Source organism: Bos grunniens, chromosome 14 (genome assembly GCF_055505025.1).
Source record: "Bos grunniens cultivar Pamir isolate PY7600 chromosome 14, Bosgru_T2T1.0, whole genome shotgun sequence".
NCBI classification, from domain to species: Eukaryota; Metazoa; Chordata; class Mammalia; order Artiodactyla; family Bovidae; genus Bos; species Bos grunniens.
Genome location: NC_141178.1, coordinates 61,818,380 through 61,845,100, shown reverse-complemented (window position 1 = coordinate 61,845,100; position 26,721 = coordinate 61,818,380). Strand labels below are relative to the sequence as shown.

The 26,721-nt window shown below is 41.3% G+C and overlaps 1 protein-coding gene across 1 annotated transcript in view; it reads left to right on the top strand.

Moving 5' to 3' along the window:
* Window positions 1-26,721, top strand: part of SNTG1 (syntrophin gamma 1) — a 417,402-nt gene that overhangs the window by 264,617 nt on the left and 126,064 nt on the right. Inside the window, exons 3-4 of the mRNA XM_086335479.1 lie at window positions 323-375; window positions 16,734-16,868. Of these exons, the coding sequence (XP_086191605.1) occupies window positions 349-375; window positions 16,734-16,868 (162 nt within the window). The 5' untranslated portion in view covers window positions 323-348. The remainder of the gene's footprint in view (window positions 1-322; window positions 376-16,733; window positions 16,869-26,721) is intronic.

The window sequence follows — 26,721 nt, the reverse complement described above, 5'->3', positions numbered from 1 at the left end:
AGTTGCAAAGTATGGTTCATAGTGGATGGTGGGGATGAGCCCCCTGGAGAGAGGGACTCATGCTGCCCTGGATCCCATGTGGGTGCTGAGCAGAGGGAGAAGGACCTGAACGTGTACATCCTTGCCCCGCCGTGGCAGGGGGTTCACACTTAACAGGAGCCGAGGGAGACGGTCCATCACCTCCTCCTGTCTCATCCTTGTGTCCTCACAGGGGCTGTGAACACAAGTGCCCCACAGGACCCGATGCCTCCTCTCTCATACTGGTTTGCAGTCTTCTCTGACACTCAGTGCTGTGCTTGATGGCTTCTCTCTGTCTTTTCAGACGACATCCTGTGGGTGCCGTAGCACATGGATTTCCGGACTGCCTGTGAGGAGGTAGGTCCCACACCTTTCTGCTTTTTGATTAGGGGTCTGGGGGTGGGCACTGGCCCCCCTTCATGTCCGTGGAGCCTGGCCTGTAGCAGAGGGGTGGGTGAAGGCCCTCATCGGGTCCAGAGCACAACCTGTTTCTGTGAGACTTGAAGGCTCAGAGGGTCTATGAAGCCTTGGGCTTCTTCCTGCAAAAAGGGAGCATGTTTCCTTGGGTTGAGCTGTCCTCCTCCCTAAACTGTGTGCTGACGGCTTCAGGTAGTGGAAGCCTTGAAACTAATTCTTTTCACATAAATGGTTATAAATTAGAAGACATCTAAGGTCCCTTTTAGCACTAAAATCCTCCGATTTTATGATTCCACTATTCTTTCACTATTTCAGTGTTGTTTAACTATTAATATTGGTGATTCTGACTCTGTGGAGCTGCCATCATGTTCTGTGTGAGCTAAAGTGATGCATTGCTCTGTCAAGGGTGTTAAAGGCCACTCAAGTGTGCAGTCAACAGTGCGTGAACTTGGGCCCTCAGAGAAGGCAATGACTCTATTTTAGGAAGAAAGATTATCTTTTCATGTGACATTCAAGGCATTGTCTTTGCACTCTTCAGGCAAAAGGCCAATATTCATATGTTAAGAAATGTCGTATTTGCTTAGGTATAAATAACCAAGGAAAACACCTTTCAGTTCATACTTTTTTTAAAAGGTAAATTATTGTTTTATTTTTTAATTAATTTATTTATTTTAATTGGAAGATAATTATTTTACAGTATTGTGTATTTTTTGCCATATATCAACATGAATCAGCTACAGGTGCACATGTCCCCGTGCTTTTTTTTTCATACATTTTTTAAAAAGGTAAATTATTGTTCTAGAAACTTAAACTTAGATGCATAAATTTGAATCCTGTGTCATTTCTATTTGTAAATATAGTACATGATATCATACACCATGGGTTTTCCAGGTGGCTCAGTGGTAAATAAAGAAATCCATCTGCCAAACAGGAGACTCAAGTTCAATCCCTTAGTTGGAAAGATCTCCTAGGGGAGGGCATGGCAACCCACTCCCATATTCTTGCCTGGAGAATGCCCATGGAATGAGGAGCCTGGTGGACTATAGTCCATGGAGTCGCAAAGAGTAGGATCTGACTTAGCAACTAACTGAACAAGGTATTCTTAATTTTGAATGAGTATAGTAAACCTACCAGTTCCACTGAAGTGTTATTTTAGTTCTGGGCAGTGAGGCCCTCATCAGTCTGAACATGTGCTGTATGAATGAGACAGCCACGAAACACCTCAGAGACTCCTGTGCTAGAGACTGGACAGTGGGCAGTGTTTCTAGCGCACAGTTCACCTGGACTTGAGATGACAGAATATTGATTCCTAGATGGTTTCTTACACAAAAAGGTTTTGATTCACTGATTTGAAGCAGATACCAAATTCCCTTAGGTTTCGGCTGTATGTTACACCAGTGATACCTTTGAGGTTTCTCTCACCCTTGCTTCTATAGTCGACATTCTTGCCCTTTGGCACTGATCCCTTGAGGGTGCCGCCATTCTGATGCCCCCATAGTGGAGCGGCTTCTTAGAGCTGTCAGAGCAGTTCCCATGTGTCTCCCACCTGCTGGCTGGACTAGAAGGGATACAGGACGATATGATGCTCTGAGGATGAGCAAATCACCTCGAAGATGGGCCAAAATCAGAGCTTGCCAGACATTTGGTCTTAGAACATTTCCATGGACTGGCACATAAAGACACTCTAGCCTATCTCTCACTCTGCAGAGAAGCAGATTGAGAGATTTTATGAAATGCTGAAAAATGCAGCAAAAGACCCTAATGCTGGGAAAGATTGAAGGCAAAAGGAGAAGAGGGCAGCAGAGAATGAGATTGTTAGATAGCATCGCTGACTCAATGGACATGAACTTGAGCAAACTCCGGGACATAGTGAAAAACAGGAAGCCTGGCATGCTGCTGTTCATAGGGTCACAAAGAGTCAGATACGATTGCGTGACTGAACAACAACATGAAGCGCTGAGTTCCACTTAATGAATTCGGCAAAAGCAAAACCATAATGTGCCACTTGGGAAGTCTAAGTTTTGGCCTCTTTATAAAGTCCTACATCACTGAAAATTATATCAAAGGTATATTAAAGTAAACTTATTTTCTCTTGACTGCCAATAAACTACTAACGATGAAATTTTGATATTCATGTCCACAGAGAGATCTACTTAGAATATTACCCTACAAATGGCATGATCTCTCTTCTTTGTGAAGAAATAGAAATATGGCTAGATACGTTTCATGTAGACATCTTAATTATCTAATACAGAATGTTTTTGAAAAGGCGGTTTATTTATTGTTTAAAAAATTCTTCTCTTAAGAAGAAAACGTTATTATTTTTAAGGAATTGGCATTCAATAATCTGAAAAGAAGCAAAAATTAGGAGAGAATACAATGAAGACAAATACAAGACCCACAGTGCAGAAGAAGCAGTGTATGCACAGCCAGGCATGATTACTGCTTCTTTGCCTTCAAAGTGTCATCAAAATGTGCAGCAGTAGGTCCCCATTCCATTTTCAGTCCAAGCTCGCCTCACAGTTCACTTTCACATCTGTCCTCCTTGAGATCTCTTAGATGTTGATGTGAAAATACATGCTCCTTGATAACATACACTTACTAATTTAATAATTCCTGACCACATATAATTTGATTAGTCTCATATAATAAAATATAATCTGTGACTGATTCAATCAATAAACATTGAAATAAACTCTACTATGAGTAAAAGACTGTACTAGGTCCTAGATTAATAATCCTTAAAAATGAAAAGAGTAATAACTTGCTAAGATTTTCTAGAGATAATAGTATATATAGTGAAGTCAAATCATGTGACGGAGCTAAATGTTATGATATCATTTAGGCATGTGACGCCTAAATACAGCACTGACCGACTCTTAGGTGAATGTTCTTACCTGACGAAGGCCCTGAGTTTCAAGAAGTAAGGACTTGCCTTTGGATTGGATCACAGCCTTGTCTAACTCAATGAAACTATGAGCCATGCCGCGTAGGGCCACCCAAGATGGAGGGGTCATAGTGGAGATTTCTGACAAAATGTGGTCCACTGGAGAAGGGAATGGCAAACCACCTCATATTTTGCCTTGGGGAGGAGCCAAGATGGCGGAGGAGTAGGACAGGGAGAACACTTTCTCCCCCACAAATTCATCAAAAGAGCATTTAAAAGCTGAGTAAATTCCACAAAACAACTTCTGAATGCCGGCAGAGGACATCAGGCACCCAGAAAAGCAACCCAAGTCTTCAAAAGGAGGTAGGAAAAAATATAAAAGACAAAAAAAGAGACAAAAGAGGGAGGGATGGAGTTCCATCCCGGGAAGGGAGTCTTAAAAAGAGAGAAGTTTCCAAACATCAAGAAACCTTCTCACTGCCAAATCTGTGCTGAGCTTTGGAAGCACAGAGGGCAACATAATAGGGAGAAAAAATAAATAAACAATTAAAACTCGCAGATTGCGAGCCCTACGGTAACTCCCCCAGTGGAGAAGCAGCGCAGACGCCTGCACACGCCATTAGCAAGCAGGGGCTGGGCAGGGAGGCCCGGTGCTGGCTGCATCGCTTAGAGTAAGGACCTGGCCTGAAAACCCTGAGCGCTATCTGAGCGAAATAATCTGGGCTAGCAAACCCGACTGTGGGATATCTACCACCTGAAAAGCCAGCCCTAACCTAAGACACCGCCAGGCCCATGCACGGAACAAAGGACTGAACAGAGATAGCCGGCGGCAGACCATCCCCCTCCGGTGATAGGCAGCCAGAGCTGGAAGGGGACAATCGCAGCCCCAGAGAGACATTATCTATAAAACTGTAAGCAGGCTTCTTTGCTAACTAAAACTTCTTGGGGGGTCTGGACTGTCAACATCTCCCTGAGAAGGTGCGCCGGTTGTACACCTAGATAACTGAGCAGTGGGGAGGCGATAAGTCGCAGCAATCGCACTCGCTAAATACCTCATCACCTGAGCTGCTCGGATCTGGGAAGGGCACAAAACGCAAGCCCAACCGAGTCTGCGCCTCTGAGGACTACCCGAGTGCCTAAACCTGAGTGGCTTGGACCTGGGAGGTGCAGGCAGCCCAGGGCCGGCCTCAGATGGTTCCTGGCGGAACAACCTAGAGCCTGAGCAGTGTGGGCAGGGAGGCTACACACGCCGTGAGCGGGGGCAGACCCAGTGTGGCTGAGGCACTGTGAGCACATGCCAGTGTTACTTGTTTGCAGCATACCTCCCTCCCTCCCCACAGCGGGACTGAACAAGTGAGCCTAAAAAGAAAAAAAAAAAATGTCCTCCACCGTCCCCTTTATGTCAGGGCAGAAACCAGACACTGAAGAGCCCAGCAAACAGAAGAAGCTATAACAGAGGGAACCGCCTTGGAAGCTACAGGCAATAGATTAAAACCCTGTGGTTACTACGGACTACATAGGAAGGGGCCTATAGATCTTGAGAAATAAAAGTCGGACCAAGGAACTAGCCAAAAATGAGCTGAACCCACAATACTCACAACAAAACCAGAGAAAGTCCTCGATATATTTTTACTATTTATACAATCATTCTTACTTTCTTTTTTCTTTTTAATTTTTTTTAAAAAAATTTAAGTCCTCTTTTATTCCTTTAATTTTCACTTTTATAACCTATTACTTTGCAAAAAAAAAAAGACCCTATTTTTTTTTTCTTCAGCAAACTTCATATATATATTTTTTATAATTTTTTGACCTTCGTTTTTTTTTTTCTTCTTCTTCTTTTCTTTAACATTGTATTTTTGAAATTCCAAACTCTACTCCAGATTTTTAATTTTAGCTTTTTGGTATTTGTTATCAATTTTGTACCTATAGTTTTTTTATAATTTCTGTGACTTTTGTTTTCTCTGTTTCTTTCTCTTCTTCTTCTATATAACATTGTATATCTGAAATTCCAAATTCTACTCTAGATTTTTAACTTTTGCTTTTTGGTATTAGTTATCTATTTTGTACCTATATTTTCTTTGTAATTTTCACAACCTTGTTTGTTTTTGTTTGTTTTTTCTCTCTTTCTTCTCCTTCTTCTTTTCTTTAACATTGTATTTTTAAAATTCCAAACTCTACTCTAGATTTTTAATTTTTGCTTTTATGTATTTGTTACCAATTTTGTACCTTTAAGAACCCAATCTTCAGTACCCGTTTTTCACTAGGGAATGAGATTACTGGCTTAACTCCTCTCTCTCCCTTTGGACTCTCATTTTTCTCCACCAGGTCGCCTGTGTCTCCTCCCTAACCCCTCTCTACTCTACCCAACTCTGTGAATTTCTGTGTGTTCCAGATGGTGGAGAACACTTAGGGAACTGATTACTGGCTGGATCTGTCTCCCTCCTTTTCATTCCCCCCTTTTATCCTTCTGGCCACCTCTGTCTACTTCCTCTGTCTTCTCTTCTCTGTGTAACTCCATGAATATCTCTGAGCGGTCCAGTTGTGGAGTGCACATAAGGAAGTGATTATTGGCTAGCCCACTCTCTCCACTATTGATTCCACCTCATCTCATTCGGGTCACCTCTAAGTCCCTCCTCCCTCTTCTCTTCTCCATGTAACACTGTGAACCTCTCTGGGTGACCCTCACGGTAGAGAAACTTTTCATCTTTAACGTAGATATTTTATCAATGGTGCTGTATAGAAGGAGAAGCTTTGAAACTACTGTAAAAATAAGATCAATAACTGGAAGCAGGAGGCTTAAATCCAAACCCTGACTCCAGGGAACTCCTGACTCCAAGGAACATTAACTGACAGGAGCTCATCAAATGCCTCCATACCGACACTGAAACCAAGTACCACACAAGGGCCAACAAGTTCCAGGGCAAGACATACCAAGCAAATTCTCCAGCAACAAAGGAACACAGCCCTGAGCTTCAAGATACAGGCTGCCCAAAGTCACCCGGAAACCATAGACATCTCATAACTCATTACTGGACACTTCATTGCACTCCAGAGAGAAGAAATATAGCTCCTCCCACCAGAACACCAACACAAGCTTCCCTAACCAGGAAACCTTGACAAGACACCTGTACAAACCCATACACAGCGAGGAAACGCCACAATAAAGAGAACTCCACAAACTGCCAGAACACAGAAAGGACACCCCAAAATCAGCAATTTAAACAAGATGAAGAGACAGGAATACCCAGCAGATAAAGGAACAGGATAAATGCCCACCAAACCAAACAAAAGAGGAAGAGATAGGGAATCTACCTGATAAAGAGTTCCGAATAATGATAGTGAAATTAATCCAAAATCTTGAAATCAAAATGGAATCACAGATAAATAGCTTGGAGACAAGGATTGAGAAGATGCAAGGAAGGTTTAACAAGGACCTAGAAGAAATAAAAGAGAGTCAATATATAATGAATAATGCAATAAATGAAATTAAAAACACTCTGGAGGCAACAAATAGTAGAATATCAGAGGCAGAAGATAGGATTAGTGAATTAGAAGATAGAATGGCAGAAATAAATGAATCAGAGAGGATAAAAGAAAAATGAATTAAAAGAAATGAGGACAATCTCAGAGACCTCCAGGACAATATTAAATGCTACAACATTCGAATCATGGGGGTCACAGAAGAAGAAGACAAAAAGAAAGACCATGAGAAAATACGTGAGGAGATAATAGTTGAAAACTTCCCTAAAATGGGGAAGGAAATAATCACCCAAGTCCAAGAAACCCAGAGAGTCCCAAACAGGATAAACCCAAGGTGAAACACCCCAAGACACATATTAATCAAATTAACAAAGATCAAACACAAAGAACAAATATTAAAAGCAGCAAGGGAAAAACAACAAATAACACACAAGGGAATTCCCATAAGGATAACAGCTGATCTTTCAATAGAAACTCTTCAAGCCAGGAGGGAATGGCAAGACATACTTAAAATGATGAAAGAAAATAACCTACAGCCCAGATTATTGTACGCAGCAAGGATCTCATTCAAGTATGAAGGAGAAATCAGAAGCTTCTCAGACAAGCAAAAGCTGAGAGAATTCTGCACCTCCAAACCAGCTCTCCGACAAATACTAAACGATATTCTCTAGACAGGAAACACAAACATGGTGTATAAATTCAAACCCAAAACAATAAAGTAAATGGCATTGGGATCATACTTATCAGTAATTACCTTAAACGTAAATGGGTTGAATGCCCCAACCAAAAGACAAAGACTGGATGAATGGATACAAAAACAAGACCCCTACATATGTTGTCTACAAGAGACCCACCTCAAAACAGTCTCACATACAGACTGAAAGTGAAGGGCTGGAAAAAGATTTTCCATGCAAATAGGGACCAAAAGAAAGGAGGAGTAGCAATACTCATATCAGATAAAATAGACTTTAAAACACAGGCTGTGAAAAGAGACAAAGAAGGTCACTACATAATGATCAAAGGATCAATCCAAGAAGAAGATATAACAATTATAAATATATATGCACCCAACACGGGAGACCACAGTATGTAAGACAAATGCTAAGAAGTATGAAAGGAGAAATTAACAATAACACAATAATAGTGGGAGACTTTAATACCCCACTCACACCTATGGATAGATCAACTAGACAGAAAATTAACAAGGAAACACAAACTTTAAATGATACAATGGACCAGTTAGACCTAATTGATATCTATAGGACATTTCATCCCAAAACAATGAATTTCACCTTTTTCTCAAGTGCACATGGAACCTTCTCCAGGATAGATCACATCCGGGCCATAAATCTAGCCTTGGTAAATTCAAAAAAATAGAAAACATTCCAAGCATCTTTTCTGACCACAATGCAGTAAGATTAGATCTCAATTACAGGAGAAAAACTATTAAAAATTCCAACATATGGAGGCTGAACAACATGCTGCTGAAAAACCAACAAATCACAGAAGAAATCAAAAAAGAAATCAAAATTTGCATAGAAACGAATGAAAATGAAAACACAACAACCCAAAACCTATGGGACACGGTAAAAGCAGTCCTAAGGGGAAAGTTCATAGCAATACAGGCACACCTCAAGAAACAAGAAAAAAGTCAAATAAATAACCTAACTCTACACCTAAAGCAACTAGAAAAGGAAGAAATGAAGAACCCCAGAGTTAGTAGAAGGAAAGAAATCTTAAAAATTAGGGCAGAAATAAATGCAAAAGAAACAAAAGAGACCATAGCAAAAATCAACAAAGCCAAAAGCTGGTTCTTTGAAAGGATAAATAAAATTGACAAACCATTAGCCAGACTCATCAAGAAATAAAGGGAGAAAAATCAAATCAATAAAATTAGAAATGAAACTGGAGAGATCACAACAGACAACACAGAAATACAAAGGATCATAAGAGACTACTATCAACAATTATATGCCAATAAAATGGACAATGTGGAAGAAATGGACAAATTCTTAGAAAAGTACAACACTCCAAAACTGGACCAGGAAGAAACAAAATCTTAACAAAGCCATCACAAGCACGGAAATTGAAACTGTAATCAAAAATCTTCCAGCAAACAAAAGCCCAGGTCCAGATGGCTTCACAGCTGAATTCTACCAAAAATTTAGAGAAGAGCTAACACCTATCCTGCTCAAACTCTTCCAGAAAATTGCAGAGGAAGGTAAACTTCCAAACTCATTCTACGAGGCCACCATCACCCTCATACCAAACCCTGACAAAGATGCCACAAAAAAGAAAACTACGGGCCAATATCACTGATGAACATAGATGCAAAAATCCTTAACAAAATTCTAGCAATCAGAATCCAACAACACATTAAAAAGGTCATACACCATGACCAAGTGGGCTTTTTCCCAGGGATGCAAGGATTCTTCAATATCCGCAAATCAATCAATGTAATACACCACATTAACAAATTGAAAAATAAAAACCATATTATTATCTCAATAGATTCAGAGAAAGCCTTTGACAAAATTCAACATCCATTTATGATAAAAACTCTCCAGAAAGCAGGAATAGAAGGAACATACCTCAACATAATAAAAGCTATATATGACAAACACACAGCAAACATTATCCTCAATGGTGAAAAATTGAAAGCATTCCCTCTAAAGTCAGGAACAAGACAAGGGTGCCCACTTTCACCATTACTATTCAACATAGTTTTGGAAGTTTTGGCCACAGCAATCAGAGCAGAAAAAGAAATAAAAGGAATCCAAATTGGAAAAGAAGAAGTAAAACTCTCACTATTTGCAGATGACATGATCCTCTACACAGAAAACCCTAAAGACTCCACCAGAAAATTACTAGAACTAATCAATGATTATAGTAAAGTTGCAGGATATAAAATCAACACACAGAAATCCCTTGCATTCCTATACACTAATAATGAGAAAACAGAAAGAGAAATTAAAGAAACAATTCCATTCACCATTGCAACGGAAAGAATAAAATACTTAGGAATATATCTACCTAGAGAAACTAAAGACCTATACATAGAAAACTATAAAACACTGGTGAAAGAAATCAGAGGACACTAATAGATGGAGAAATATACCATGTTCATGGATTGGAAGAATCAATATAGTGAAAATGAGTATACTACCCAAAGCAATTTATAGATTCAATGCAATCCCTATCAAGCTACCAAGGGTATTCTTCACAGAGCTAGAATAAATAATTTCACAATTTGTATGGAAATACAAAAAACCTCAAATAGCCAAAGCGATCTTGAGAAAGAAGAATGGAACTGGAGGAATCAACCTACCTGACTTCAGGCTCTACTACAAAGCCACAGTTATCAAGACAGTATGGTACTGGCACAAAGACAGAAATATAGATCAATGGAACAAAATAGAAAGCCCAGAGATAAATCCACACACCTATGGACAGCTTGTCTTTGACAAAGGAGGCAAGAATATACAATGGATTAAAGACAATCTCTTTAACAAGTGGTGCTGGGAAAACTGGTCAACCACTTGTAAAAGAATGAAACTAGAACACTTTCTAACACCATACACAAAAATAAACTCAAAATGGATTAAAGATCTAAACGTAAGACCAGAAACTATAAAACTCCTAGAGGAGAACATAGGCAAAACACTCTCAGACATACATCACAGCAGGATCCTCTATGACCCACCTCCCAGAATATTGGAAATAAAAGCAAAAATAAACAAATGGGACCTAATTAACCTTAAAAGCTTCTGCACATCAAAGGAAACTATTAGCAAGGTGAAAAGGCAGCCTTCAGACTGAGAGGAAATAATAGCAAATGAAGCAACTGGCAAACAACTAATCTCAAAAATATACAAGCAACTCCTACAGCTCAACTCCAGAAAAATAAATGACCCAATCAAAAAATGGGCCAAAGAACTAAATAGACATTTCTCCAAAGAAGACATACAGATGGCTAACAAACACATGAAAAGATGCTCAACATCACTCATTATCAGAGAAATGCAAATCAAAACCACTATGAGGTACCATTTCACGCCGGTCAGAATGGCTGCGATCCAAAAGTCTACAAGCAATAAATGCTGGAGAGGGTGTGGAGAAAAGGGAACTCTCTTACACTGTTGGTGGGAATGCAAACTAGTATAGCCACTATGGAGAACAGTGTGGAGATTCCTTAAAAAACTGGAAATAGAACTGCCTTATGATCCAGCAATACCACTGCTGGGCACACACACTGAGGAAACAAGAAGGGAAAGAGACATGTGCACCCCAATGTTCATCGCAGCACTGTTTATAATAGCCAGGACATGGAAGCAACCTAGATGTCCATCAGCAGATGAATGGATAAGAAAGCTGTGGTACATATACACAATGGAGTATTACTCAGCCATTACAAAGAATACATTTGAATCAGTTCTAATGAGATGGATGAAACTGGAACCTATTATACAGAGTGAAGTAAGCCAGAAAGAAAAACACCAATACAGTATACTAACGCATATATATGGAATTTAGAAAGATGGTAACAATAACCCTGTGTACGAGACAGCAAAAGAGACACTGATGTATAGAAGAGTCTTATGGACTCTGTTGCAGAGGGAGAGGGTCGGAAGATTTGGGAGAATGGCATTGAAACATGTATAATATCATGTATGAAACGAGTTGCCAGTCCAGGTTCGATGCACGATACTGGATGCTTGGGGCTGGTGCACTGGGACGACCCAGAGGGAGAGTACGGGGAGGGAGGAGGGAGGAGGGTTCAGGATGGGGAACACATGTATGCCTGTGACGGATTCATTTTGATATTTGGCAAAACTAATACAATTATGTAAAGTTTAAAAATAAAATAAAATTAAAAAAATATATTTTTGCCTTGAGAACTCCATGAACAGTATGAAAAAGCAAAAAGATATGATATTGAAAGATGAACTGCCCTGCTTGGTAGGTGCCAAATATGCTACTAGAGATAAATGGAGAAATAACTTCAGAAAGAATGAAGAGATGGAGCCAAAGCGAATACAACGCCCAGCTGTGGATATGACTGGTCATGGAAGTAAAGTCCAATGCTGTAAAGAACAATATTGCATAGGAACCTGGAATGTTAGGTCCATGAGTCAAAGTAAATTGGAAGTTGTCAAACAGGAGATGGCAAGAGTGAACATCGATATTTTAGGAATCTGAACTACAATGGACCGGAATGGGTGAATTTAACTCAGATGACCATTATATCTCCTACTGTGGGCAAGAATCCTTTAGAAGAAATGGAGTGGCCCTCATAGTCAACAAAGGCCTTTGGATGGAAGGGCCTCTGAAGGCTTCAAGGAGCTGCACTTCTTGTATAAGAGCTTGAAAAGTGGCTGGAAGTTAGCAGAGGAGGAGGCTGGGTCAGACACATTGCAGCAGGGAAGGGAGGGGATGAAATGAGGCTAGAAGCATCTTGTGTGGGTGACACTTAGTACGATCAGTTCTCCTACCACAGATGGAGCCACACAAGCGGTCACATATCACTCACAACTGCAGGCTTAAGGAACAGGTAACTTACAGTCAGCAACCAAACCAGAGAAATAGGAGGACTCCTGAAAGAATACTGGCCATGCATGTGGTGGTCTCCACCTGGCTTTGTGCAGTTTCTTCTGTCATCTTGCAAATACTACCTTTCAGGGTGAAAGGAACATAGATATTAAAGTTTAATGAAAACACAGTTTGTGTTCTTTCAGGGCCTAGAACCTAAACTAAAGAGGTTTTCTCTTCACGTAGGAAGTCGGTGACGGTCTAATTTTTGAATTTCCAAAAGTACTTGATTTATGCTAAGCACACATTCTTAATAAGTTTACATGTGAGCTATGTTTTTAGAACAAAGAGTAAATCAATGTAAATTCATGAACACACTTCATTGATTCACAGAAAAGGAATCAATGACTGGATGCTTAAAAGCATTGCCTTTTGAGTAACGAAGAGGCATTGCTTTTTAGTATTCCTCTAAGGAAACAGACTTCAGTGTGGGGTTTGCAAAATCCAGTGCAAGGTAAGATCGTCCATCAGGGATAGGAAAACAGCCTTTGAAGACGTGTCATTTTTCAGATTTTATAATCACAGACTGTGCTTGTAGCTTATATGCAGCACGCGCATGTCCTCATGCATGTGTGATGCAACCGCAGCTTAAAAAGGTTGAAGACAAGCAACTCTTATGTTAATAAAGAAAAACAAGATGGGTGCAGGTCCTAAGTTTATGCTAAAATGTGGGACTGGTCATTATCTGGGTGTTTTTATTCTCGAACAACCTGGGTCCACAGATCTGTAAAGACTTTGCAGCCAGGGTTGTTTTAGTTCATGCTGCGCAGGCAGCACTCTCAGGTGCTGTTCCCCATTCTCAGCCCCCACAACTGCGTGGGGGACGAGGGCATGTGGATCCAGCCCTCCCATCCCATGTCAGCTGGTGTCCTTAGCTCCCTCCGTAGCCCGGCTGTGGCAGGAAGGGCATCCCTCAGGCCGAGTGGCTTCTGCCGCCACTTGCCATCACTCTGATCCAGAAAGCACCACTATTCAAGACTGAATTCTCTCCAGAGCTTTGGTGAAAGACACTGATAGCCTTGGCTTTGTGTACAGAAAGATGGGGAGGCATCCTTACAGAGATCTCTGCAGGAGGACACCAGGCCGGGAGTCGGAGGCCCAGGTTCAAACCCCACCTCCTGCCTGTCTCCACGCCTCTGCTTCTGTCCCGTCTGCCAGAACCACTGTGCTGGGGGACCAAAGTCAAGTGAATAAACGAATACATCTGGGCACACAGTCAGCTCTATATAGTGAATGAACGGTGTGCCCGCCTTCCACAGTGCTGCTGCCAACCCAGAAGGCTGCTCTGAGCCAGGAGAGTGTCCGAAATGGATATTACCCATCTTCTTGCAGCTACTGAAGCAGCTCTGGGCCTGACCCATCCATTCGGTCCCCAGCGTCTCCTGCCCGAGGTCTATGTTTCTGCCAACAGTAACTGTTCTCATTTTCCCAGTCCCCATCCACCTTCTCCTCTGGTCTAAGAAATAGACTTATAAGACCTTACTCTAAGTGTACCATTTCACTGTGCAGTGCCTACCTGCCCGGCACACGGTACAGGGACCTTGGCCTCCCACCCCCCCCCACCCCCCCCACCTCCTGAAACTTCTTCTGGTTCAGCTCCTGTCAAACTCCATGGGCTCCACATCAGGGCTGTGTTCTCCATCACATGGACTCTGCATTCTCATGCTTCTATATTTTTACTCAAATTTCCCCCTTTGGGATAAAATAACTTTTGCCCTCTCTACTTATTGTTTTCTCAATTTATTTTTTTCAAGACAAGCCACCTCTTTCTGTCCACAAAGCCTTCTCTCACATGCCTTCGCTCATGAATAGATAATTAATTCCTCTACATTTCTCCCGTATCAAGTGCTGAAACATCATATTGCACCTTATTTGTATATTTGGATGGGTAGGAATATTCTGAGACCAGAGATTATCATATAATTCATGTCTGACTCTCTGTGAGTTACATTGTATTTGAAAAACAAATGCATCTGTGGGATTTTTAATGTAATTTCATGTCCATGAGTTGTATTTTCATAATAGAATATATATAGCATTTATATTGAAATATATATCTTAATGTTAATTTATTGTTAGCTTCATTATCTCTCAGTTTGTCATTTTCTCCAAATAGAAATTTATTGGTATATATAGTTATGGTACATATATTACATTCTAATAGAAGCTGCCTCATTTTTTATCTCCCGTCACTCTTGTCCTCTGAGGAGCCCAGCACGGCTCTAGGTCAGCATTCTGTTTTCCAGACAACTCTCCAGTAATTAGGAGACATCACACATGTTGCTTGAGTGGATGGAACTGTGACCACATCAGAAATGTGATGAGAGAAACCTCCGAGCTGTGCTTTAGTTCCTTAAGCTTTCCCTGGATGATCTTCAATCTCTCTTTGATGTGAGACAATAATGTGTTTATGGGGTCTCAGGGAAAAGCCCCTCTCTCCTCCTGGAATTGAGGCAGAGCTTTATCTGTGAGTGTCAGCTAGTCCGTGATTCTGCTAGGGGAATGGTGTGGAATGTTCTGTCCACTGAAAAAACATCAAACACACCCAATTAAATTCCCTGGACTTTGATTTCATCTCCTTCTCCTGAGCATTTCAGGCAGTCTGATATCGGCCCCTGGCCAAGATCACATTGTAAGCATGAGAGAATTTGCCTTGTGAAAAATGTACAAAACTTGTGTTCTGTATTAAAGAAAATAAATTTTGCTTTTGCTGAAATATCAATACTTTTGTCACTCGAGCTGAGCTCTGGGGGGATTAATGGATACGATTTATGGGGACCCAGCTGTGCGGTCTCAGAGGAGGGACTAGGACCATCACAACTCCTGGAAAAGCTTATTTTTCCTTAAAAGACATTATAATACTTACAGAGTAATTACAGACCAATCTAACCACGTATAATAAAGGGCATAATGGTGTGTATCCCACATGGAATAAACAGTTTACAGAAAATTCTCTCTAGAAGCCACGGTGTCTCAGTATATTCTCATCAATGTTGTGAACATTCTCTTAAAGAAACAAACCCCTAATAATCCATGTGTAATTTATATTCCAAGAGAAAGTCCTGTATTATTTACCTGGGATTTCATGCTACTTAACTACTAAGGATAAAAATAAATTTCTATGTATCTATCCCTTTATCCAAATTAAGAATGGCTCAAAGTAGTGCTGGTGGTAAAGAACTCACTTGCCAGTGCAGGAGACATAAGAGACACAGGTTTGATCCCTGGGTCGGGAAGATCCCATGGGGAAGGACATCCACTCCAGTGTTCTTGCCTGGAGAACCCCATGGACAGGGAAGCCTGGTGGTTTACAGTCCATGGTGTCACAGAGTTGGACATGACTGAAGTGACTGAGCATGCAATGGGGGTGGGGCGGCATGGGGATATGATGTTTTTTCAATGTAATGAAAATGGTCAGAACTTGGTTATAACAATGGCTGTGTATTGCTCCACTAAAAACATCGAATTGAACACTTTAAGGGGTTGAATTTTGTAATATATACTGTGTGAACTGGATTTCATTAAAACCATTACAAAAAAAGTTATGTAGATTGTAAATATTAAATAAATGCTCACTATTTTTCAAATATAGCATATAAACTATAATCCTTCCTTTCCAAATCTTCGTGGGTATTTTTTGATATGATCTCTATGAGGCCTACCTGGTATGTTCATTAACCTGGACAGTTATTAAAAGCAGAGACATCACTTTGCTGAAAAAGGCCTGTATAGTCAAAGCTATGGTTTTTCCAGTAGTCATGTATGGATGTCAAAGTTGAACCATAAAGAAGGCTGAGCACTGAAGAATTGATGCTTTCCAACTGTGGTGCTGGAGAAGACTCTTGAGAGTCCCTTGAGCAGCAAGGAAATCAAGCCAGTCAATCCTAAAGGAAATAAGCCCTGAATATTCATTGGAAGGACTGATGCTGAAGCTGTAGCTCCAATACTTTGGCCACCTGATGCAAAGACCAGACTCTTTGGAAAAGACACTGATGCTGATCAAGATTGAGGGTAGGAGGAGAAGAAGGTGACAGAGGATGATATGGTTGAATGGCATGACCGACTCAATGAACATGAATTTGAGGAAACTCTGGGAGATGGTTAAGGACAGGGTAGCCTGGTGTGCTGCAGTCCATGGGGTCGTAAAGAGTTGGACACAACTTAGCAACTGAACAACAGCTTGGTGTGAAATGGTTATACTTTTCTCTGTACCTATTTTGTTTCAGGCTCATCTGACTACATTTCTTTTAGCTTTCTTGATGTTTTGCTAAAAAGGCCATAAAAATATAGTCTATGAACTGAGTATAATTCTTTCTCTGTTTTGCTCTTTTTTGGTCTGAAGACAAAGACGGGGATCTGTTTGCTGCAGGATGGTAACCAGGAGCCCTTCAAAGTGCGGCTGCACCTGGCTAGGGATATCCTGATGATCCAGGAGCAGGACGTGACATGTGTCTCTGGAGAGCCTTTCTATTCCGGTGTAAGTATCTCTTCCCTCTCTTGAAGTTTTCTCACTTTTTCCTGTCATGTTAAGAATAAAAACATCTATTCACAGAAAATACTTAATATTTTTCCTTTACTTTCAGAGCCAGTAATTTTTGTCTATAGTGTAGTAAGCAGCGTCCTTGCTTATGGATTCGTACCGGGTAAAAGACACACATGGGGGCCCATCTCTAGCCCGGGGTCCTGTTGACTCCAAGTTGCCACTGTATGGCTGGAGGGACACTTGTGTTTGTGATCATGAGGGAGCAGGTTGTAGCTTTCCTTCCCGAGGACTAAGTGGAAGCATCACGTGACAGTTTCCACTCTGAACTCACCTTACATCTCACTGAGCCTTCAGAGGGGGGCGTCTCTGGGAAGCAGAAGGGTTTAGGTAGTGGTCCCTGAACGCATGTCAAATTCTCCCTGGGGCTTGTGGGTGGGAGATTCTGTGAACCTCACAGAGTCATGCTGGGTGCTGTGCAGGCTCTGTCTGTCCCCTCAGCAGTGGACACGGGAAGCTGCTGCTGGTCCTGCCTTTGACCAGCATTAATTATCTCACAGCCCCCTGGTCAGCCTCCTCACTGAAGTACAGCTCTCGAGACAGGCTGGGGGGTGTTCAATGACAAAATCTCACCTGAGTACATTTAAAGATCTCATGAGCTTTATTCAGTGATTCATGAGGCCTTTCCTGGTGGCACAGTGTTAAAGAATCCATCTGCAATGCAGGAGATGCAGGTTCAATCCCCAGGTCACGAAGATCTCCTGGAGTAGAAAATGACAACCCACTCCAGTGTTCTTGCCTGGAGAATTCCATGGACAGAAAAGCATGATGGGCTACATTCCATGGATTGGGCAGTACCCATCTGGCAATTAGGAGGAGTTCTGTCAGCTAAAGAAAATAAGAGGTTTTCATGGGGAGAAATGGTCAGAAAAAGTAAACTGCTCCCAAAGAAAGGCTTGTTTCTGTAACGGTCATCCTCCTGAGGAGAGAGAAGGTCTGTGGGGGATGTGGGTCATTCTAGGGGAGTTCCAGGCTGAGTGGTTAAACCAGTGGCCATCCTGGGGAAGCTGGGACTGCAGGGTGGTCAATGTCAAGTTCCTGGTGACCTGGGCTTAGCACATGGGATTCCATGTGGGCCTGTCGGACCCTTTTCAATAGGTGAAACTAAATTGAATGTGACAGAATACTCTTATCATAAAATTAGATGTTTTAGAGTTTATCATTCTTGTGTAATAACATCAAAGACATCATCTTAACAGTGTTGTCATGTGTGGTCTCAGAGGAGCATCATAGCATGTGTCACACAGGCCACTCCTGGGTACCCTGGATGTCTGTAGTGACTCAGCAGGTAGACTTACTGTGTAGCTGATTCACAGGCTTATTTCAGACTGTTTTGTTGGGGTGAATAATGCTGAATTTGAGCTTCCACCTCACTTCTCACCAACATTCTGCGGGGAGTCACACTGGGTCCTAAATCGATAATCTCCTGCTGACTAAAGACAATGGATGCTTTGCAGACTGTTAACTGTTCTTTGTTTATATCATCCTGAATCATGGGTCTGGCTGTCAAGGCTGATTACACTGTTCCCATAGGGTCACCCTTTCTTTCTTTTAGTTAATAAAAGAGTAATGGCCCATTGCCTTTTTTCTCCCTTTCTTTTCCTTTATTTTTTGGCAGAAAAATATATTACATATATTATATACATTACATATATACACATATACACATATTTTACATACATCAAAATGGTACATATATACACATATATTACATACATCAGCATGGAACATAGCAGTTGTCAGGTGGAGACGTGATGCTTCAGTTAACAGAAAGAGTCACCTTCCTTGTGCTCAGAAGTGGACTATTCTGTCCCTGTACCTCCTGAGTGACCAGCCCCCTCAACCAGAGGAAGCCATGTCCATCCCTGTGATATTATCTCCTTCAACATTGCCCTGAAAGAAAATCAAATTTAGCCAAGGTCAGTTTTAAATGTTGGCAATATATTTTTAGAAGGCAAATGAGACTAAAATCAATATGAGATGGCTGCATATTTCATCTCAGAGATGCCCGTTTCAAAGGCATTGCCAGTAACAGACAAGAAACTCTTGGAGATTAAATTCTAAATATGGCAGAACTATCAGATATGTAGCGTCAATGTAATTAGCACCTCAGTAGCTGTCTATGGGTTCGCACAGAGTCTGACACGACTGAAGTGACTTAACAGCAGCAGCTCGGACTCTGTGTGACCCCATAGATGACAGCCCACTAGGCTCCCCCATCCCTGGGATTCTTCAGGCAAGAACACTGGAGTGTGTTGCCATTTCCTTCTCCAATGCATGAAAGTGAAAAGTGAAAGTGAAGTCGCTCAGTCGTGTCCAACTCTTCACGACCCCATGGGCTGCAGCCTACCAGGCTCCTCCATCCATGGGATTTTCCAGACAAGAGTACTGGAGTGGGGTGCCATTGCCTTCTCCGCAGCAGAGTTCTAATGAACATCATTAGGACTTAGAATCAACAAAACTGGGCGACTTCCTTTAGTTTTCCCTGTGGGAGAAAGTGTGCAGTTAGTAATCCCACGTGTGAAACCATCATTTCCTGAAGTCGACATCAGGAGAAATTGATGTCTGGCTTTCACTGTGAGTCAGTGTTCACTCCATGGGGGATGGGCTGGGATGCAGGATTCAGATGTGAGGTCCACCGTCTGTGGAATTTGATAAGGAGAGACATGGCAGCTCCCGGGGGTGGATTCTTACCAGCTCATCTGGGGTGAAAGTGGTGTGAAGCCTTAGGTTTTTTTCTCTTTTTTTCCCATCAAAAAGCCACTCACATACACACAACATACACATTATATAGATATATATTTTTTCAGCCTTTAATGCCATCAGTTGTTTTGTACTACCGGTAGAGAAATTTTATATTTAAAAATGTGTTTTTCCTCCCCTTCCTGCTAGAGAAGTAGCCTTGTGCAAGGTTGAGATTTACTTCAGCACCCTGACAGAGACCTCCATGGAGGTCTCTCCAGGGGCAGTCATGGGGCAGCCCTGTGCCTCCCAGCCAGGCTCTCGTGGGGTGGGGGTGCTGAAGCAGCTGGAACTCCTGCCTGGACCAGCAGTAACAAGGAAACCCTCACCTTAAATAAGAAAAGATAATCAACAGCTGCCAACCTTGAAATGTCACAGATGTTGCAATTATAACAAGAGCTGGAAGGTAGCCGTCATGAAATGGTTTTACCCTTCTTACAACAGCATTGACACAATTGAGAAAAAAAAGAAAGTCTCAGCAAAGGGCAAGTGGAAAATGCAGAGCTGAAAATTCAGCTGAAATAAGAGCTCAGAGGATGGGTTCAGCAGCAGAATGGAAAGGACAGAGGAAAGATCAGTTAACTTGAAGACAGAACAATAAGAATCACCCTCTCTGAATTTAGGAGAGAAATTGATCTGAAAAACATAATGGGCCCATGAGCTTAAAATGAAAAATCCAACATTTAAGTCCTAAGAGTCCCAGAAAAAGAGAAGGAGATCTGAGCTCAAACAGCGCTTGAAGAAATAGTGGCTGAATATTCCCCAAATTTTGCCAAAGACATAAACCTATACATCAAAGAAGTGGGACAGATCTCAAAAGGATAAACCCAAGAAACTTGTGTCAAGACAGGTCTTAGTCAAATCCTGAAAACTAAAGACAAAGAAAAAAACTTAAAAGCAGCAAGAAGAAAATAATATTGTTCTTTAGCAATAGGGGAAAAGTAATTCAAATGATAGTAGATTTCCTCCCCCACCCCAGAAACAATGGAAACCAGAAGGAAGTGGCACAGTGTTTTTCAACTACTGAAGAGAAAGAACCAGCAACCCAGATTTCTATATATGCCTAAGTAACCTTCAAGAATCTGGCAGAAGCTTACAACTCATTAATGAAATGGGCAATAAAAATGAGCAAAGGATTTGAACAGAGATTTTTTTCAAACAAGATTTATAAATGGCCAATAAGGAAAAAGAAATGCTTGACACCATCAGCCATCCAGGAAATGGAAATCAAGACCACAGCAAGGTCCACTTTATATCCACTAAGATGTTTATCATCAAAAAGACAGAAAAGAGCAAGCGGTCCTCAATATGCAGAGAAGCAGAGATCCTCAGACCCTGCTGGAAGGATGTGCAATGTCTGTGGGGTGGAACAGTCGGCAGTTCCCAGTATCACTCCTTTGAGGACACTCAGGAGAAATGAGCTCACATGTCTACACAGAAATGTGCCCACGGATGTTCACAGTAGCATGAGTCATAGTAGCCCAATCATATAAATACCCCAGAGGTGGAGGAATGGATACATAGATTGTGGTGTATCTACACAGCAGAATGTTAGCTGGCAGCTTAGAAAACAAAGTGCTGGTACATGCTACAATCTGGACAAACCTAAAAGCATCTCAGTGAGAAGCTAGACACAAAGGACCACATGCTGTACATTTTCATTAATGTGAAATGTCCACAACAGGTAATTCCATGGAGATATGGTATAGATTAGCATGCTGAAGATTAGAATGAGGGGATCAGGAGTGATAGATTCCAGCAACATTTTGAAAAGACAAATGCTCTTAAATTGATTGTGATGATGGATGCATAACTGAGACAATACTGCTGCTGCAGCTAAATCACTTCAGTCGTGTCCAACTCTGCGCGACCCCATACACAGCAGCCCACCAAGCTCCCCTGTCCCTAGGATTCTCCAGGCAAGAACCCTGGAGTGGGTTGCCATTTCCTTCTCCAATGCATGAAAGTGAAAAGTGAAAGTGAAGTCGCTCAGTCGTGTTCGACTCTTAGCGACCTCATGGACTGCAGCTCACCAGGCTCCTCCGTCCATGGGATTTGCCAGGCAAGAGTACTGGAGTGGGGTGCCATTGCAGAGACGATACTAAAAGCCACTAAATTATGCACTTTTAAGTGGCTGCTCTAAAGGTACATGAATTATAGCTCTTAAGAACTATTTTTAATTTTTTTTTTATTGTGGTAAAATTCACATAATATGAAAATACTATTTTAACCACATTCAACTGTAAATTTCAGCAGCACTAAGTACATTCATGTTGTTTTACAACTCTCACCATCATCTGTCTCCTGAACTTTGAGGCTTGCTGTTCTATCCCGCTGATCTGTATGTTTAGTCTTCAAAAAAAACAAAGCCACTGTGTCGTCTTGATTCCTGCAGTTTTACAGCAGGTCTGAGACAGAGATCCCAGATCCTTTGGCTCTGTCCTCTGTTTCAGCATCACATGGCTGTTATGGGTCCTCTCCACACAAACCCGAGAGCCAGTTTCCAATACCCACAGGCAGCTTGCTGGAGTTTTATTAGGATTTATCGATTCCATAGATCAAGTGGAATCAGTCAGTGTCTTGAAAATGTTGAGTCTTCTGGTCCACAAATATAAAATATTTCTCTTTACCTTCCTCATCTTTGATTTCTTTCCTCAGAGTTTATAGTTTTCCACTTAGAAAACTTTTCGTCTTTGTTGGTTAGTTGTTCAGTCGTGTCTGACTCTTTGTGACCTTATGTCTGACTCTGTGAGACCCCATGTACTGTAGCCCACCAGCCTTTTCTATCCATAGGATTTTCTAGGCAAGAATACTGGAGTGGGTTGCCATTCCCTTCTCCAGGGGATCTTCCCAACCCAGGGATCAAACCCAGGTCTCCTGCATTGCAGGCAGACCCTTTACCATTTGAGTCTCTAGGAAAACCTTTACTTGTTAGATTTGCACCACCGTATTCCCTTTTGTGGCTTCCCTGGTGGCTCTGCTGGTTAAGAATCCCCTGCAGTGCAGGAGACCTGGGTTCGATCCCTGGGTTGGGAAGATCCCCTGGAGGAGGGCATGGCAACCCACTTCTGTATTCTTGCCTGGAGATTCCTCGTGGATGGAGGAAACTGGTGGGCTGTAAGTCCTACTGCACAGTCCAAGAGGTCACAGAGTTGGACACGACTGAACAATTAAGCACACACATTCCCTTTTTAATGGGCTGCTATAAATGGTATTGTGATTTTAATCTCAAGTTTCTGTTCTCATGGCTGATATACAGGAAAGCAGTCAAATTTTGTGTATTAATTCTGTCTCCTATGGCTTTGCTGTAATTACTTTTAGTTCCATGGGATTTTTGTTGATTCTTTGGCATTTTCTACATAGACAGAGAACAAAGACAATTTTCTTTTTTCCCCTCTAATCCACAGACTTTTCATTCCCATCACTGCTGTGTTGTACTACCTGTAACTTTCAGCATGAAGTTGAAGGACAGTGGTGAGGGCCGTGCCTGCCTTGTTCCCCATCTCAGGGGAGAATGGTGTTTCTAAGTACTCTTTCCCTTTGTCAGAGCACACCCAGATTTTTCAGTATCTTTGTTTCTTTCATCTTATTTTTCCACTTCGTCTCAGGGCTGTGTAATGGAAAAGACAGTAGAATCTGAGAAACTTTTATTTCCATCCTGAGTTGGATCTTGGCCAGGTTACTTCAATTCATTTGCATTTGCATTTTCTCACTCTTAATTGGGACAATGCTGCCTACGCAGCTGGGCGGTTGCAATGATTACGTGTTTGAAATGAAAATGTGGGGGGGAAACTCTTTATTCACTTAGCACATGATTATCTAACTTTGATTTAGGCCCAATGCTAAATTCTACGGATACAACTGTGAGCAAGATATAGATTCAGAACTCAGGAAACTAGTGGGAAAAGACAGTCAAGGTCACAGTGTATTTTAATAAACCATCATGAGTGTTAATAGACCCATGTGTGCACACAGTAGGTTTTTAGTAATCAGAAGCGACTGTCTTGTTATTATTCTTTTTGTGAGGTTTAGTTATTTTTCTTGAATTGTCAAAAAGAGCTCACGACTTTTCTTATTTCTTTCTTGTATATCTTCTTTGCATCTAACACACAAAATCAGTCCACTTCTTCACTGTAATCTTTCTAGTTTCTGCCTCGTTCTCATGACTTCCTCCTCTTCTCACTACATGTCTCGAAAATGTCCATTCCTCGGGTGTATAAGAGCACTGTGTTCTCTCTGGTGACACGTACATACTGATTCACATGCAGTTCAGACAGTAAATGTGGAGAGTATGTCAAATATAATCTTTCCGAGAGCAGGGGTGAAAATAATTATGTTTTTGGTAGCACAATGTCTTTTTCATAACATGAATGGGTTCAGGTGCACAACACAACTTCACACAAGCCAGCACTGCTGTTGGGCTCCATCTTTTTGTCCTGTGAGGAACAGAAAGATTAAAGGAAAGCTATTCATGTGTATGAGTGCATCGGAGCTCCTGACTCAATTTTGTGTTTTAAGAAATAAAATAACCGATTATACTTGGTTTCCCAAAGGACAGTGGCTTGTTGCTAGGCAACTTCTTTATGAAACTCACGCTGTGATAACTAAATACAGCTCCCAGTTAACTTCCAGGTAGCCTCTGATTTTAGAGGTGAGCAGCTGAAACAACCCATTAACACTGTTTCTCTTTCCTTTGACTGTTGGGGCGGGAAGGAGACCCCCCACGTGAGGAGGTATGAAGGGGCCGGGGGCACAGCTCAGATGGCACACAGACTAGGACGGAGTGTCGGCAGGTGACATCCAAACAGCGGTCTGCCTTTACGTGCCTCCTGCTGCCTGCAGGCACCAATTTAAAGTTTTGGCTTCAAGGCACAAAGTCATTTGTCCTGTCTGTCTCCCCACTTTCTTGGTAGTCAGCTAATGAGGCAGCAGATCCAAAGGTGCTGGCTGCTTCTGCACGTGTGCATGTGCCTGTGTGTTTAAAAAACATTAAAATAAGTGCTGCTTCTGAGATTTCCAGTGGGTTCTGCTGACTCTTTGGTCCCTCCAGACTCTTCTCTGCATCAGCAGTTTTGTATTTGATTTGGAACCTGTTCTAAATATGCTCCCCAAAGATGGGAGGGCATCATACAGAGTGAATAAGGCCCTGCACAGACTTTTGGTAACTTGCATGCTTGCCATTGTTTCAGAGAAAAGCCGGGTTTCACACACTACTGCTCAGGAGAACTCACTCACCAAGCTGTCCTCCTGTCCGATGATTGTCGTGCAAGACATTCTTGAAACTTCTGGTGATGCTGCTTGCTGTTAAAAATGAATTATCAATTCCATTCACCATTGCAACAGAAAGAATAAAATATCTAGGAATAAACCTACCTAAGCAGACAAAAGAACTGCATAGGGAAAATTATAAGATACCGATGAAAGAAATCAAAGATGATATAAATAGATGGAGAGATATTCCATCTTTCTGGATAGGAAGAATCAATATTGTGAAAATGACTATACTACCAAATGCAAGCTATGTATTCAATGCAAGCCTTATCAATTTACCAATGGAATTTTTCACAGAACTAGAACAAAAAAATTTCACAATTCGTATGGAGACACAAAAGACTCTGAATAGCCAAAGTAGTCTTGAGAAAGAGGAATGGAGCTAGAGGAATCAACCTGCCTGACTTCAGACTATACTACAAAGATACAGTCATCAAGACAGTATGGTACTGGCACAAAAACAGAAATATAGACAAATGGAACAAGATAGAGAGCCCAGAATTAAACCCATGCATCTATGTATGGGTACCTTATTTTTGACAAAGGAGGCAAGAATATACAATAGGTCAAAAACAACCCATTCAATAAATGGTGCTGGGAAAACTGGAAAGCTACATGCAAAAGAATGAAATTAGAACACTTCCTAATGCCATACATAAAGATAAACTCAAAATGGCTTAAAGACCTAAATGTAAGACCAGGAACTATAAAACTCTTAGAGGAAACCATAGGCAGAACACTCTATGACATAAATCAAAGTAAGATCTGCTATGACCCACCTCCCAGAGTAATGGAAATAAAAACAAAAATAAACAAATGGGACCTAATAAAACTTAACAGCTTTTGCACAGCAAAGGAAACTACAAACAAGGTGAAAAGACAACCCGCAGAATGGGAGAAAATTATAGCAAAGTAAACAACTGGCAAAGAATTAATTCCCAAAATATACAAGCAGCTCATACAACTCAATATCAGAAATACAAACAACCCAATCAAAAAGTGGGAAGAAGACCTAAACAGACATTTCTCCAAAGAAGGCATACAGATGGCTAACAAACACATGAAAAGATACTCAACATCTCTCATTATTAGAAAAATGCAGATCAAAACTACAATGAGATACCACATCATACCAGTCAGAATGGCCATCATCAAAAAGTCTACAAACAACAAGTGCTGGAGAGGGTGTGGAGATAAGGAAACCCTCTTGCATTGCTGGTGGGACTGTAAATTGACACAGCCACACTATGGAAAATGGTATGGAGAAATCTTTAAAAAAAAACCTAGGAGTAAAACCACCATATGACCCAGCAATTCCACTACTAGGCATGTATCCTGGAGAAACCAAAATTGAAAAAAAAAAAAAAACAAACCCAAAACACATATACCCCAGTGTTCATTGCAGCACTACTTACAATAGCTAGAACATGGAAGCAACCTAGATGTCCATCAACAGATGAATGGATAAAGAAGCTGTGGTACATACATACAATGGAATACTATTGCTCCATAAAAAAGAACACATTTGAGTCAGTTCTAGTGAGGTGGACAAACCTAGAGCCTACTATACAGAGTGAAGTAAGTCAGAAAGAGAAACATAAATATTGTATACCAATGCATGCATATAGAATCTAGAAAGATAGTACAGATGAATTTATTTTTAGGGCAGCAGTGGAGAAACAGACATAGAGAACAGACCTATGAACATGGGGGGAGGGGAGAAGGGAGTAGGTGAGATGTATGGAGGGAATAACATGGAAATTTACAGTATCGTATG